At 44.4% G+C, this 15000-nt stretch overlaps 1 protein-coding gene across 1 annotated transcript; it reads right to left on the bottom strand.

The window, feature by feature from the left end:
- Positions 1-431: 431 nt before the first annotated feature.
- On the bottom strand, positions 432-14494 carry cyp26c1 (cytochrome P450, family 26, subfamily C, polypeptide 1; the record flags this gene model as incomplete). Its single annotated transcript, XM_084076172.1, has 7 exons — positions 432-879; positions 2359-2544; positions 3032-3235; positions 4509-4664; positions 5517-5792; positions 6451-6675; positions 14300-14494. 7 exons carry the CDS (start codon positions 14492-14494, stop codon positions 496-498), a joined length of 1626 nt encoding a protein of 541 aa, XP_083932298.1. The 3' UTR covers positions 432-495.
- Between the last annotated feature and the right edge of the window lie 506 nt (positions 14495-15000).

The following is a 15000-nucleotide window of genomic DNA, read 5'->3' as shown; positions in this document are numbered from 1 at the left end:
TGTGTCTGCCGAGCGCATTGGGCGGTCTGACCTGATCACAGCCAATGATGTTCTGCGACAGCGGAGGAGTTAGAACATCTGGCAGGTCCGCAAGAAAAACTATCAAACTGAATGTTCGCCAAGGCACTGCCAATGACGCCATTTTGTTCTTATCGGCGTGAAAAGCCAAAGGAACGTTTTTGGAACGGTGGTTCTCAAAGTGGGGGTCCGGGAGACCCCCAAGGGGTCCTTGAGGGGGTTCCAAGAGGGTCCTTAGCTAATTATAAGGAATCAAATATACATTAGCTAACTGTAAGGAATCAAATATACCCTTACAGGTCTGTAACCCCGAGAGTGTACAAATGCAACCAAATGGACCCTGACGGGTCCATTTGGTTGCATTTGTACACTCTCAGAGTTATGGGGGTCCGTGGCCTATATAATGCGCACCAAACCGTGGGTCCTTGACATTAAAATCACCGGTTCGGCGTCTCTATGCACCGCGGCGGACCCTCTCTAGTGTTCAGGCGGCGCCGTATAGCGGAAGTGCACGTGCAGGCCGTTGACGGGGTGCACGATGGGCACCGTCTGCATCTCGGGGAAGGCGCGGGTGGCCAGGGTCCAGCCGGCGGTGCTGAGCAGCTCCACCGCCAGCGTCTTCAGGATGACGTGGGCCAGCTCCTTGCCCACGCAGCTCCGCACGCCGCCGCCGAACGGCACGTAGTTGAAGCGGCCGCTCCTGCCGGCGCCGGCGCCGCCTCCGCCGCCGCTCAGCTCCTCCCCTCTGCCGTCGCCGAAGCGCTCCGGGTCGAAGGCCCCCGGGTTCTGGAAGACGGCGGCCGTCTCGTGCGTGTCTCTGATGCTGTACATGACGCTCCAGCCCTTGGGGATCTGGTAGCCCTGGGAGACCCAGGAGGGTCACAAGAAGAGGGATTAGAGTCCCCGTTCTGGGTGCGATGATAGCTGATCTACAAGCTTTCAATCAGTGTTAGGCAATATTACTCAGGACAGTAATATGTAATTATTACACATTACTCCTTAAAAAAGTATATTATATTACTTATTACTTGGAATCAAGAGTAATATATGTTTTGAATAATAATAATAATAATCACCGATCAGGCAAAAAGGCTCCCTTGACCTTTTAAACTGAATGTTTTCAAAAGAAAGCCCCCAAAAATATATGGTATAATATTACTGTTTTGGCAGAGTAATACCTTACACTACTCATTACTGGGTAAAATAATAATATTACAGTAATATATTAAAAGTAACTTGTTACTGCCCAACACTGCCTACAATGCGTCACAACAAGCTTGCAAATCGTCTGTTTTTACTGAAGAGATTTGGAGTAGTGGGAAAAAAGAGAGGACCTATTATAGAGCCCTGGTCAACTGAGCACAGTACTGTATAAGGTTAAAGTGGTTACATTAAGATAAGAGAAGAAACACATGTGGTACAACGGATGATTTCTAGATAGCTCTTATTAATAGTTTGTATCTAATCATTTATATGTAGTCCTTATTAATAGTTTGGTACGTGATATGAAATCTAATTTTGTTTTGTTCTTATTTGTATTTTCTTCCCCCTCTTGTCATGTGATTCTTGTGTCAGTGTTGACGAGCACACATCAGCTGTGTTCTGTTCACTGGAACCATACTGGCTCTGTCTGGTTCTGACTGGTTCTGTCTGGCTCTGACTGGTTCTGACCAGAGCCATTTATTAGAGAGTTACGCCACAACCCGGGGGCAGAAAACAGCGCTGGTCACGTGGTTCCTGTAACTCGAAATAGTGACAAACGCTCATAGACTCACTCCAGTGCATTCCGTAAACTTACGGTTCAAGGCTTTGTCACTATTTGCCAATAGAAGGCTATGTAAAAGACCTGGCCTGAGGAAGTGAACGGAGGTAACTCTCTAATAAATGGCTATGGTTCTGACCGACTCTGATTGGTTCTGACTGGTTCTGACTGGCTCTGACTAGTTCTGACCGACTCTGACTGGTTCTGACCAACTCTGACTGGCTCTGACTGGTTCTGACCAACTCTGACTGGCTCTGACTAGTTCTGACCGACTCTGACTGGCTCTGACTGGTTCTGACCAACTCTGACTGGCTCTGACTGGCTCTGACTGGTTCTGACCGACTCTGATTGGCTCTGACTGGTTCTGACCGACTCTGACCGGCTCTAACTGGTTCTAAGTGGGTTCTGACTGGTTCTGACTGGGTTCTGACTGGGTTCCCACTTCCGCCGGGTGCAGAGGAGACTGGTTGGAGCACTGGCATTAGAGTTAGGTCAGTGTTCTGTGTATAAGCATGTACCTGCTGTACATAAAAACCCCACCATTACATGACAAGTGGAAACAGAAACATCAAACTCACGTCCAACTCAAAGGTCTGCAGAGCCGTGCGGTAACCCCCGGAAACGGGCGGGAGGAAGCGGAGCACCTCCTTCACCACACAGTCCATGTAGCGGAGCCGACTCAGCTTGTCCAGACTCAGGGCGGGGACGACGAAGGACGACGACCGCCCGACCTTCTCCTCATCTTCATCGCCTCCGGCCGTCCGCTGTGGGCAGTGGTGTGAAGTAACTAAGTACATGTACTCAAGTGCTGTACTTAAGTACAATGTTGGGGTATGGATTTACTTTACTGGAGCATTTCCAATTGTCCATACTTTTACTTCTGCTCCACTACATCTCAGAGGCAAATATTGTACTTTTACTCCACTACAATTATTTGAAAACTTTTAGTCACTAGTTACTTTGCAGATATAAATGATTACTTTATAAAACACACATTAACCACTTCAGCCCTATTTTATACCTAGGCTATTTGAAAAGCAGATCTACAAGCTTGTAGATCTGCTATTTTCAAACATTTTAGTGCTTTGACTTTTGATGCTTTAAGTACATTTTGATATCAATACTGTTGTACTTTTACTCAAGTAATTGTTTTATTCCCGACTTTTACTTGTAACAGAGTATACTTCTACATTGCCGTATTGATACTTTTACTTAAGTAAAAACAATTTGAGTACTTTTTCCACCACTGACCTGTGGTCCGTCTCTCAGCGTGCAGCTCACTCCCGCTCTGTCGCCGTCGTCCTTCTTCTCTCTCTCGTAGCGGAGGCCCTCGGCCTCCAGCTCCAGGCGGGCCTTCTGGGCCACGCCCGGGTGACGCAGCAGCTGGAGGACCAATGAGGTGGAGGCGCTGGCCGTGGTGGAGTGAGCCGCGAAGATCAGCTCCACCGCCGTCTCCTGAGAACGCCAACAATGAGCAACCTCACTCATACAGTATCTGTTCATTTGATTTTACTGTGTGTGTGTGTGTGTGTGTGTGTGTGTGTGTGTGTGTGTGTGTGTGTGTGTGTGTGTGTGTGTGTGTGTCATTTAGTTTTTGTTAAAAAGGTTAAAGTACCTCATTCTGATAGTAATCATTGCTACAGAGCGTTTGTTCGGTCACAGGGGTCTCTCCAGATCTTTAGTAAACACAATATAAATACATTTTCAGGTAGGTGACAAACTTTAAGCCAATCAGGAGGGAGCACTGAAAATGCATTTTCTGTTTAATTAAGAGCTGCAGAGACATGGGAGACTCCTTTTACTGAACAAACACTCTATAGCGATGATTACTATCACAATATAGAGCTATTTAACACTTATTTTAATCAAAGTAAATTATCATTATTTTACTGTTTACTATTTTGATTTGTTTCCTGTTTGGTTGAGATGGGCACTCAGCTAAAGAGTTCCACCTGGGGAGACAGAAGTGTTTGGCGCTCATGATGGGCAGGTGCAATCTGGGTAATAGGTGCAATGTGGGCAATAGGTGCAATAGAGACTAGGTGCAATATGTTTGAGAAGTGCAATATAAGTTTATTGTTTAGGTTTGATTGAATGCCTAACAATTGCCTCTGTGTTTCAGTAAGATTGGGCTGGACCATATCAGAATAGCTGGGGGGGGGGGGGGGGGGGGGGGTATGATATGCTGGTGTGATAGGTAAATGATGTTGTAGTGTGAAGGAATTATTGTATAACTTGTGTAGTTCAGGAGACTTCAGGATTTTAGTAATACTTGTGTTGTGTTTTAAGGCTATTTATGTGTATGCATTTATTGTATGTTTAGTTAGGTATTTATAATATGTTTTAGAACACCCCTGTCAATGGTGCAGGCTAATGGTATAGTCCGGGCGCATTAGCTCCAGCTGGGTATAAAAGGCTGCTGCCATGTCACTACAGGGTTAGGTTTCACTACTACGAGCTGAGGGTGAGACGCTAGACACCACCATGCTTGGGTGTTTCAGCTAAATGTCTTTTGTGATGTGTTGGTGAATAAATACACCTTCGGGTTAACCCCTACTCAAGGCCTCTGTACTGCTTCCAGCCGCTAAGAAAGTCCTCTTCACACGACACATTGAGGTTAGACAACACACTCCATATTTGGGCGTAGCTGCATTGGGAGCTCCTTATGTGGTTGGGTGTCAGAGGTCCGCCTTAAGCCAATTTTAATATAAGGATATAATGTTCATACCTTCAGTTCCTGTCTAGTCAGGTGGTGTCCATGCTCCTTAGCGCTGCTCATCATATAATCAAAGGCATCATAATATTCATCAGTGTGCTGTTGGCTCATCTTCTCTTCTATGATCTGCTCCATGTTGGCATGTAGGATTTCACGAGCTTTGATGCCCTGGATTAAAAATATATACACAACAATAATTAACCTATATGACATACAGTATGCACTAGTACTATAATACAGTATATATTTATAATCTACATTATACAAATTGCTACTTAAAAATGTTCCTATAAATTTCCCCCATTAACAAATAAACGGAGCTACAGTATGAGCCGGAGAATGGGAGCAGCAGTCGCTGTACCGCACTGTTGTGACAAAAAGAGAGCTGAGCCAGAAGGCAAAGCTCTCGATATACCGAGCAATCTTCGTCCTTACTCTCACCTATGGTCATGAGCTTGTAGATCTGCTATTTTCAAACATTTTAGTACTTTTCATTTTGGTACTTTAAGTACATTTTGATACAATTACTTTTTTCAAAATTTTGAATTCCGAACTTTTACTAACAGAGTAGCCTACGTCTACATTGCAGTAGCGATACTTTTACTTAAGTAAGAAATGTGAATACTTTTGTGAATACTTTGGCTATTCAAAAACAGCAGATCTACAAGCTGAATATTCTTTGCTTCTGGGGCATTCTACAAATGTCTTCATTTTTTAACTTATGTTACTATAATATCAGTGGTTTCCAAATTTTTCTCATGTGAAGGACCCCAAAATGATATGTATTTGTACGCGAGACCCCCCCATCTCAAAATATTTTGTTCCAGGGACCCCCAAGAAGCAAAGATTTGAGTTAGTAAAAGATTTTTATCTACAATCTCATAGCGCGGCACTCGGTGCCGTGCTATGAGCTTGTAGATCAGCTATTTTTTGAATAGCCAAAGACATTAAAAAAAATGACACAGATGCTTTCCCGGCCTTAATGGGTTTAACAAATACATTTCTCGCGTATGGTCTCACCTTCCTCAGGCCGGTGAACGGGGCGTCGATGGGCAGGGAGAACAGGTTGTTCATCAGCTGTTCAAAGATCTTGGCCAGGTAGACGATGCGCTCCTCTTCCAGCTGGAGGCCCAGCAGAACCCGCACGGCGATGCGGAACGTCAGAGACTTGGCGGCGGAGTAGACGTCCACCGAGCCGGGCGACGAACACCACTTGCCGATCTCTGCCTTCACCACGTCCTGCACCCGAGGCAGGTAGGTCTCCAGCGCTCCACGGCTGAACACCTTGGCAAGGATCTGGCGGAAGAGAATATCCATTGACACCATGTTAGATAACAGAATAGTAAAGGTATTAGCAGTGGTGGAAAAAAAAGTACTCAAATGTTTTACTTAAGTAAAAGTATCAATACTGCGAAGTAGAAATACTCTGTTACAAGTAAAAGTCCGGAATTCTAAATTGACTTGAGTAAAAGTACAAAAGTATTGGCATCAAAATTTGCTTAAAGTACCAAAAGTAAAAGTACTCATCATGCATAATGTCCCATTTCACGTTTTCAAAGTGTATACAAATCTTTTGAAATTAGAAGATCTACAAGCTCACACCGCGTCGCATCGCGAAGCGTTGTTTGCTTGTAGATCTGCTATTTTCAAATAGCCAAAATATATATAGAGCTTAAGTGGTTAATGTTTGTTAGTAATACAAATCTAAATCTAAAAAGTAACTAGTAGCTCAAGTTTTCAAATAATTGTAGTAGAGTGAAAGTACAATATTTTCCTCTGAGATGTAGGAGTAGAAGTAAAAGTATTGAAAATTGGAAATACTCGACTAGATACCTCAAAACCCCACTTAAGTACAGTACTTAAGTAAATGTACTTTGTTACTTTTCACCACTGGTGTTAATATGTACCTTTCTCTTGGTTCTATGGATGTCCCCTATAGGGTGTTAATATGTACCTTTCTCTTGGTCCTGTGGATGTCCCCTATAGAGTTGACCAGGGTGTTGTGGCCCAGGATGGTCCTGGTGCTTTGGGGCCACTGGGTACACACCAGGCTGTGTTCCCCCAGCAGGATCTTCCTGATGTTGTCGCTTCCCGTCACCCTGACGACCGGCTTGCCCAGCAGGTGAGTCTTAAACACGTTGCCGTGTCTCTCTCTGCGAGAGATGTGGAAGTTAGAACCCTGCAAGGCAGACAGACAGGCAGACAGGCAGGCAGACAGACAAACAGACAGTTAGTGTGAGGTCGGTTTTATGTTTTAGGTCCTATTCATTGTACAGGTTATAGTGCAACATGTACAACAAAGGACTTCCACATTCTGGGCGTCCACACGTTTTTTCAAGTTCCTGAGCGCGAAAAGGAGCCAAAACTATGCAGGAAGCACCTTCGTTTGCTCCTCTAACACATCTGGCATAGGGTATCTCTTTGGCCTGGTTCCAGACCATAGACCCCGCCCACTCTCTGAGTGAGCTCCTCTTGGTCTGGTGTCATAATGTGAGCCTGTGGCTTTTCACTGTCGAAGAAAAACCTGTCAAATCAGAGTCGGAGGTGGGGGTGGTCTAACGACAAGCCAATCAGCGAATATCTGCTAAAACAAGCTGTGCGATGACGTCAGATGTAGGCGGATCTGTGGATTTCTTGTGATTGGTTTAGGGCAATTTGAATCCCCTCCCCCTGGTAATCGCGGACATTGCAGCCAATTTCAGACTGAAGCTCCACGCAGCTTCAGGCTGATAACCAGGCTAGTATCTCTTATCTCTTAGTGAGGGGTGTGGGTGAGGGGTGTGGGTTAGGGGTGCTGGGTGAGGGGTGAGGGGTGCTGGGTGAGGGGTGCTGGGTGAGGGGTGCTGGGTTAGGGGTGTGGGTGAGGGGTGGGGGGTGTGGTGGTGCGGTGCTGCCGACGAATTGTGGCACCGATTTAGCGCCATTTTATTTCTGCAGCCCCCAGACAGAATGTATTTTTTTTCAGTCCCGATCTAATTCGCCAGGTGTTTCCAATTGTCTGTATTTAATCCTCTATGATCTACACTATCCTCCTCTGTATAGCAGCAATTCCTATATTAAAATCGCCAAGAGAGTGGGTGGACGGACCAATGGCGGACCGACCGGGGACGTCACAAACTTAACATCCAGACTTGCGTGCGAGGTGCACCGTTGCGCCAGCGGCCACACTTGGCACAAACACTGTTCAGGGGTCTGCCATGAGAAACGACACACCAAAAATAAATGGACTGGAACTATTCGTTTTGGAACGTGGATTTTACTACAGCTAAGGGGTGTTGTACTTGCGTCCTATTGTGTTTAATTAATTCATACAGTTCCATATTACAGCTTAAATTCGCATTATGCATCACAGTGTAATTGTGTTGCAGTCAAACGTGCGGCCCGCGAGGAGCTTCCTTGTGGCCCCTGGCCATATTCAAAAAATAAAAAATAAAAAAAAACTTAGAACCTTAAATAGAACCGAATTAGACCCGAAAAAAGGTTGATTTATATTGGTCAAATAGAACCGAATTAGACCCAAATTAGACCGAAATAGACCCGAAAAATGTTGCGCACGCGCGCAAATTGTGTGCGCACTGTGTGGCCCCCAACTCCAAATTATTTTGCAGTTGTGGCCCCCTGCCTAATCTAGTTGAATACCCCTGGTCTAGCGTCCACTCCAAACGAAACATTTTGTATCGGGCTCATCGATAGGCCTGTCACAATTATTACGTGATCACCTGATCACCACAACTAAAATGTTGTGACAGCCTACTCGTTGATGGGAATCTGAGCGTACCACAGTTTGCCCACCAGGTGGCAGCACTGTTAACTGTCTATGAACTAATTGTGTCTGGCCTGCCCTATAGACCAGTGGTTCTCAACCAGTGGTCCGGGGACCACCAGTGGTCCTTGAGGGGGTTCCAGGGGGTCCCCAGCCAAATTAATAGTTAGAAACCAAATTGACCCTTATGTGTCTGTAACTCTGAGAGTGTATAAATGGAACCAAATGGACCCTAACGGGTCCATTTGGTTCCATTTGTACACTCAGAGTTAAATGAACACTAATGATGACGATTACAGTGTAGATTAAGACCCCCAAGAAATCAAAATGGTTGAGTCCCTGGCATATCTTTTCAAATGGGGGCCCGTGGGCTAATATGTGTCAATTTGGGGGTCCTCGCGACAAAAAGGTTGAAAACCACTGCTATAGACAATAACAGTGGCTCTGCATGCACACAATCTATACAACTGCTTCCAGTTAACATCAAGCAGGCTTGGAAGTGTCTGTGTTCTGTACTGCATGTTTCCTTAAAATTATCTGTCCATCTCGATGCGTTGATAAAGATCACAGACTATTCATGGGTTTTAAGCTTCTCTATTTATTCTTTTAAACTGTGTTTACTGAGTTGATTGTCACCTCCTGTCTCTCCTCGGCACTACCGGCAATCCTGTTTTGATTGGGAGGTGCCAAGTACCGTAGAGGAGGGGTGTTTCGTCCACGCGTAAGAGTACTCTGATTTAATGATGTGAATGAATGGGCGCCTGGGAAATGTATTTGAATGGTTGGTCAATTATTTTATGTAAGTAATTGTGGAAGTAACTCATGGGCCAGAGTGTAGCTTTGTTTGAGTTAATTGAATACCAATTACAGGTCATTTTGTCTTGGTAGGATCCACCTGGTATAAAGGGCACGTTTGGATGGGCAAAGCCTGGTTTCGTCTCTGGCAACGGACAACAGCCAGGGGAGAGAGCTGCAGAGCCTCAGATAGAAGCAGTGGTGTAAAGTAACTAAGTACGTTTACTCAAATACTGTACTTAAGTACATTTTTGAGGATTTTTTTACTTTACTGGAGTATTTCCAATTTTCAGTATTTTTACTTCTTCTCCACTACATCTCAGAGGGAAATATTGTACTTTTACTCCACTACAATTATTTGAAAACTTGAGTTACTCGTTACTTTGTAGATTTTGATTATTATTATTACAAAACAACATACATTATAACCACTTCAGCCCTATTTAGATTTCGACCATTTGAAAATAGCAGATCTACAAGCTCACAATGCGTCGCATCGAGCTTGTAGATCGGCTATTTTCAAAATACTTTTTACATTTCAGACATAATGAAAACTGGACATTCTGCAAAATTAGTTCTTTCTACTTTTGGTACATTTTAATACATTTTGAATCCCAGACTTTTACCCAGTATTTCAACATTGCAGTATTGATACTTTTACTTTAAAAAATAGGGTTAGGGTTAGTACTTTTTCCACCACTGGTTAGAAGGTATAGCCTGATATAGCACCGCCTGATTTGGTTTGTCTTTTTGTCTGTGATTATATTCTTCTAATTGTTTTGATGTCTTTATTTTTGGGGCGGTGTAGCCGCCCCCTATAAGTGAGTTTTGGACACCGACCAATCCTGCACCGTGATTGGCCAATAGTCTACAACGCATTGTATACCCCCTAACCCTTCCATTGTTAATGCAAATCGATACTTTTGCAAAGTCAGCCAATCACATTACAGCTAGTGTCATCACCACTAACTGTAATGTGATTGGCTGACTTTGCAAATTCAGGACTGTGATTGGCTAGCGAAACACATGACACATGTGCAGCCCTATGAATAGCAGTATGGACTTTAAAAAAAAGTAATTTATCCTTTTTTTTAAAGTGGGTCATGTTGTGATGACCACACACCGCCCACTTCACACTGGGTGTGATTTTTTTAATGCTTATTTGGTTATGATTTTTGCCTATAGGCCTCCACTGTAAATACTGCACAGGACTTTTGGTTTTGGGGGAGAAATAAATATACCCAAAACTACATTCTGGACAGTGTTTGTCGGTGAAAACCTTGTATGTCCAACAGCATTACTTATCTAGAAATGCAAAAAATAACCCGTGTTTTTTTTGGAACCTAATGGATCCAATGTAGTTATTATTAAGTCACAAGCTCTTGTTAATATAGGTTCAATACGTATAAACCTCTCAAAACTTTAAACCTTTCAAAAAGAAAAGGAGGATTCTTTAGCAGGGCTGGACTGGGACAAAAACTTGTCCCCTGGCACTGAAACTGATGTGGGAAGAAAAGGCTGGCCTAAACGCTATTTTCATCCCTTGTGCTCATCGCATTTCATTTCAACATCAATTCATTCATTAACGGGGTTAAATGCATTATTGTGCACACAGCCTCTCTCACCCAGCCTGCAGTTGTTGTCACAACTTGCCTCTTAAATCAAGCAGATACAAAGAAAGCTTCAACCCAAACCCGCGGTAAGGTGCCACACCACGTTTGGTTACCCATTGGATTCTGTGGCCTTATCCTCACTGCAGAGATGGTAGGTCACTCAATCTGATGGGTAACACTGCACTGAGGGGCAAAGTGCACTTTTAACAAATGACATACAATGTTCAGGATGGTTACGAAACGAGCTTCATCTTACTAAAACGGCAATACATGACATGTTTATTTGTGTGGTTGAGCATGAACGACAAACCAGTGGGCCAAACCATCTCTCTCTGTGGGCCAGTCAACAAGAGACACAGGCCCACCGGGAGCTCTTCCCCCTACTCCCATTGGTCAGTCCACTTGTGCGGAACCTAGGTTCGCCGCGGTAATTAACAAAATGACGTCATTGAAAAGAACAACATAAAGGCTGATTTACACTTAGTTGCAGATCTACAAGCAGCTCTACCAGTGCTACAAGCAGATCTACAGAACGTGTCTGGGCTTGTAGATCGGCTATTTCCGACGCGCGAGGCTGTATTCTCTTGCCAAAGTACTAACAGCTCCAACATCTCGTAACTAGCTGAACATCACCACAGAGACACTAAAGGCACTGACTTGCATTGTTTTATTTACACAATAGGGATGACCCTGATTAGGGGACACACACCTATAATCCCTCTCTGAATGATTAAACACACAACCTAATGGCAATAGGCTCTTTGCACTGCATCAGCCACATTGGAAAGAAATTGGGCCTCTTCCTTGCACAGGTGTTGTTACCAATGATGCTAATGAAGGCTCTGTTCCATTCTGGTCAAGCAGAGTCAGGGTGCTGACTCACTGGAAACACTCTGCTACACCAGTGGGTTTCAAAGTGTGGTCCAGGGACCCTCATGGTTCCTTGAGGGGGTTCCAAATGGCCCCTTACGGGTGTGTAACTCTGAGAGTGTACAAATAGAACCAAATGGTCCATTTGGTTCCATTTGTACACTCAGAGTTATGGGGGTACCTGAAATTAAAACGTTTGTGAACCAGTGTGCTACACTTAATGGAACAGAGCCTTCATTAATATCATTGGTAACACCTGTGAAGGAAGTAAGAAAGAGGCCTAATTTCTTTCCAACAGAGCTGCTGCGCATAATGGAGAGAGATAACACACACTTTGTCCACTGTGTCTGTCTGTCTCCACAAATGACGAAATCGCCAAGACAACTTAAATCAAAGCACGTCAGAAGTTGATGTAAATAAAGAGCATGCAGAGAACTGTGGTAAAATCTCATTGATGTTTGTTGAAATTTGTCACTGCACGTAATTAAAATGTTGTTTTTAGCGAACTCATACAAGGAACTAAAATAAGGAAGGAAGGGGAGTGCTGGACACCAGGCATGACCCATTGACGCTCATGGGAGGCAAACTCGCACCGGAAGTTCGATGAAACTCATTACAGTCGATGAGAGCCAGCTGGACCAGCTTGTGAACAAACTATTTCCGAACGATTGCGACCTTTGTCATATGATCAGGCGTATAAAAGAAGACCTATCAGACAGGTTGTTTCACGATCACTGTTTTACACAATTTTATCGAGGCAACAGCAGAAGGTATCGTTTCTAACAAACGAACAAACACTATTCAAAAATAGCAGATCTACAAGCTCATGGCGTGGCACCGAGTGTCGCGCTACGAGGCTGTTAATCTCCTATTTTTTGAAAAATTGTGGAACATTTTTGTACATCTTTGAATATATATTTTTTTAAAGCAACATTTTTTGCTTCTGGGGGGTCCCTGGAACAACATTTTGATATGCGGGTCCGCGTCCAAATACATATAATTGTGGGTGGTCCTTGACATGAAAACGTTTGAGGACCACTGATATAGCAACATGTTTTTTTTTTCTCAAAAAAAATGTTTCTATGACATTTGTAGAATTGGCCAAATTGCACACATTTTCACAATTTTTCAAAAATAGCAGATCTACAAGCTCATAGCGCGGCACTCAGTGCCGCGCTATGAGCTTGTAGATCTGATATTTTTGAATAGCCAAAGAAATGTAAAATGACACAGATGTGTTCCCGGTCTTAAAGGGTTAAAACAGTGTGAACTCTGAAGGAATACTACGTTGAGTAGAGTTTAGTTTTGTTTAGTTTTGAGGAGGACTGTTAGTTCCTCACCAGATCAGCTGTGTTTTGAAATATGGATTAAATAGGATTATAACGGGTCAGACAGACACACACACACACACACGCACACACCCACCTATACACACACACACACACACACACACACACACACACACGCACACGCAGACACAGACACAGAGGCGCACGCACGCTTACACAGCAACTCACAAAGATACACACACACACACACACACACACACAGAGGCACAGCCACAAAAGCATACGCACACACACATACAAAAGCTCACCGCACACCCACACATGCTCAGCGCACACACACACACACACACACACACACAAACTGACAAATGCTGACCACACACACACAACACGCATGCATATACACACACACACACACACACACACACACACACACACACACACACACACACACACACACACACACACACACACACACACACACACACACACACACACACACACACACACACAGGGTTAACCTATATTTTGGAAGGCTTGTAAAAAGCAAAACTACAGTCAAACAGAAGTACTACTTCAAGTCTTCTCTCCCTCATTCTCTCTATCTCTCATTCTCTGTCATTTTCTCTCTCATTCTATCTATGTCTCTCTCTCTCTCTCTCTCTCTCTCTCTCTCTCTCTCTCTCTCTCTCTCTCTCTCTCTCTCTCTCTCTCTCTCTCTCTCTCTCTCTCTCTCAGACATGCTTCCATATAGGAGACATGCTGGCTGTTGGAATCCAACTGACTGAGACCAGTCGTGGCGACAAAAATATATATATACTGTAACAGCTATAGATTTATTTATTCATGATTCTTTTTTGTTGATGTATTTTTTAATGTTTTGAAAAATAATAATAAAGAAAAGAAGATATTTACCCATACAAAATTGGGCCCATGACCCAAACATGTTCCAACCCACTGTTTGGGCAACAGTGTGTTAATGATTTGATTCAATTTAATGTAAAAAGTATAATCACAATATTACTAATACACATTAAAGAGTAATTAAACACATTGTTTCCAATGTGGACCTGCAGCATGACTAATAATGAACAGTCCAACAAATCATTGGTTCTCAAAGTGGGGTCCGGGGACCCCCAGGGGTCCTTGGGGCGGGGGGGGGGGGGGGGGGGGGGGGGGTACCAGGGGGTCCCCAGCAAAACTAGTTAATATGGCGTCACAACCATTTTAACCACTTTAACCATTTGTTATAATTTGGCTATTCAACAGCAGATCTACAAGTTCACAGCGTGTCACTTCGTGCCGCGCTGTGAACTTGTAGATCTGCTATTTTTCTTAAATCCTAGCACGACATTTTCTTTTGAGACAGGGGGGTCCGCAGCCAAAAAAAACATAATTTTGGGGATCCTCGACAGGGCAAAGTTTGAGAACCACTATAGCGATACCATGCACATTTAAGCTCGGTTCTCTTACCTGGAACAGCCAGTGGAAGGTCTCCCCCACCAGGGGCCAGCCCATGGAGCCCCTGGGTAAGGGCAGGCTGCAGCGCTTGTCTCTGCTCAGGCTCCATCGGAGGCTCCACAGGTGTTTGGTGACGAAGAGCAACACCGCGGCCGAGACCACGGAGCTCAGAACCGCCACCAGAGCCCCCCACACCACCCCCCACATGTCTGTCTGATCGCTCCCCTCCTCTCACCCACCCCCCCCCCCCCCAACAATATAACGCTTCTCTCTCTTATTGGAGCTGGTTCCCTTCGTTGTGTCTCTTTCACAGCGTTCACAGCCTCTTGGGAGTTGTAGTTTATAGTGCCGCAGTATAGACTGTTAGTGCTGGGGGGTCCTACTGTGTTGTAGTAGGCTGCTTGTATGTGTGTCCTCTCTGGTTCCTCTTCAGGGTGGGTGGGGTCTTCCTCTCCTCTCTGGTTCCTCCTCAGGGTGGGTGGAGGATCATGTCCTTCTGGTCATTTTTTTCGCTGCGATCAGAGGAAGAAAAGCGTTAATATCATAGGATTAAATGTGAGGAAACGAGTGCAAGAGACGGCATCATAACAGCATTAAACCGCGTGTGTGTGTGCGTGTGCGTGTGCGTGTGCGTGTGCGTGTGCGTGCGTGCGTGCGTGCGTGCGTGTGTGTGTGTGTGGTGTGTGTGTGTGTGTGTGTGTGTGTGTATATAT

Source organism: Gymnoscopelus microlampas (assembly GCF_963454915.1).
Source record: "Gymnoscopelus microlampas genome assembly, chromosome: 13".
NCBI classification, from domain to species: Eukaryota; Metazoa; Chordata; class Actinopteri; order Myctophiformes; family Myctophidae; genus Gymnoscopelus; species Gymnoscopelus microlampas.
Note: the sequence above shows the minus strand (reverse complement) of the source record. Positions and strands in the feature narration are given on the sequence as shown.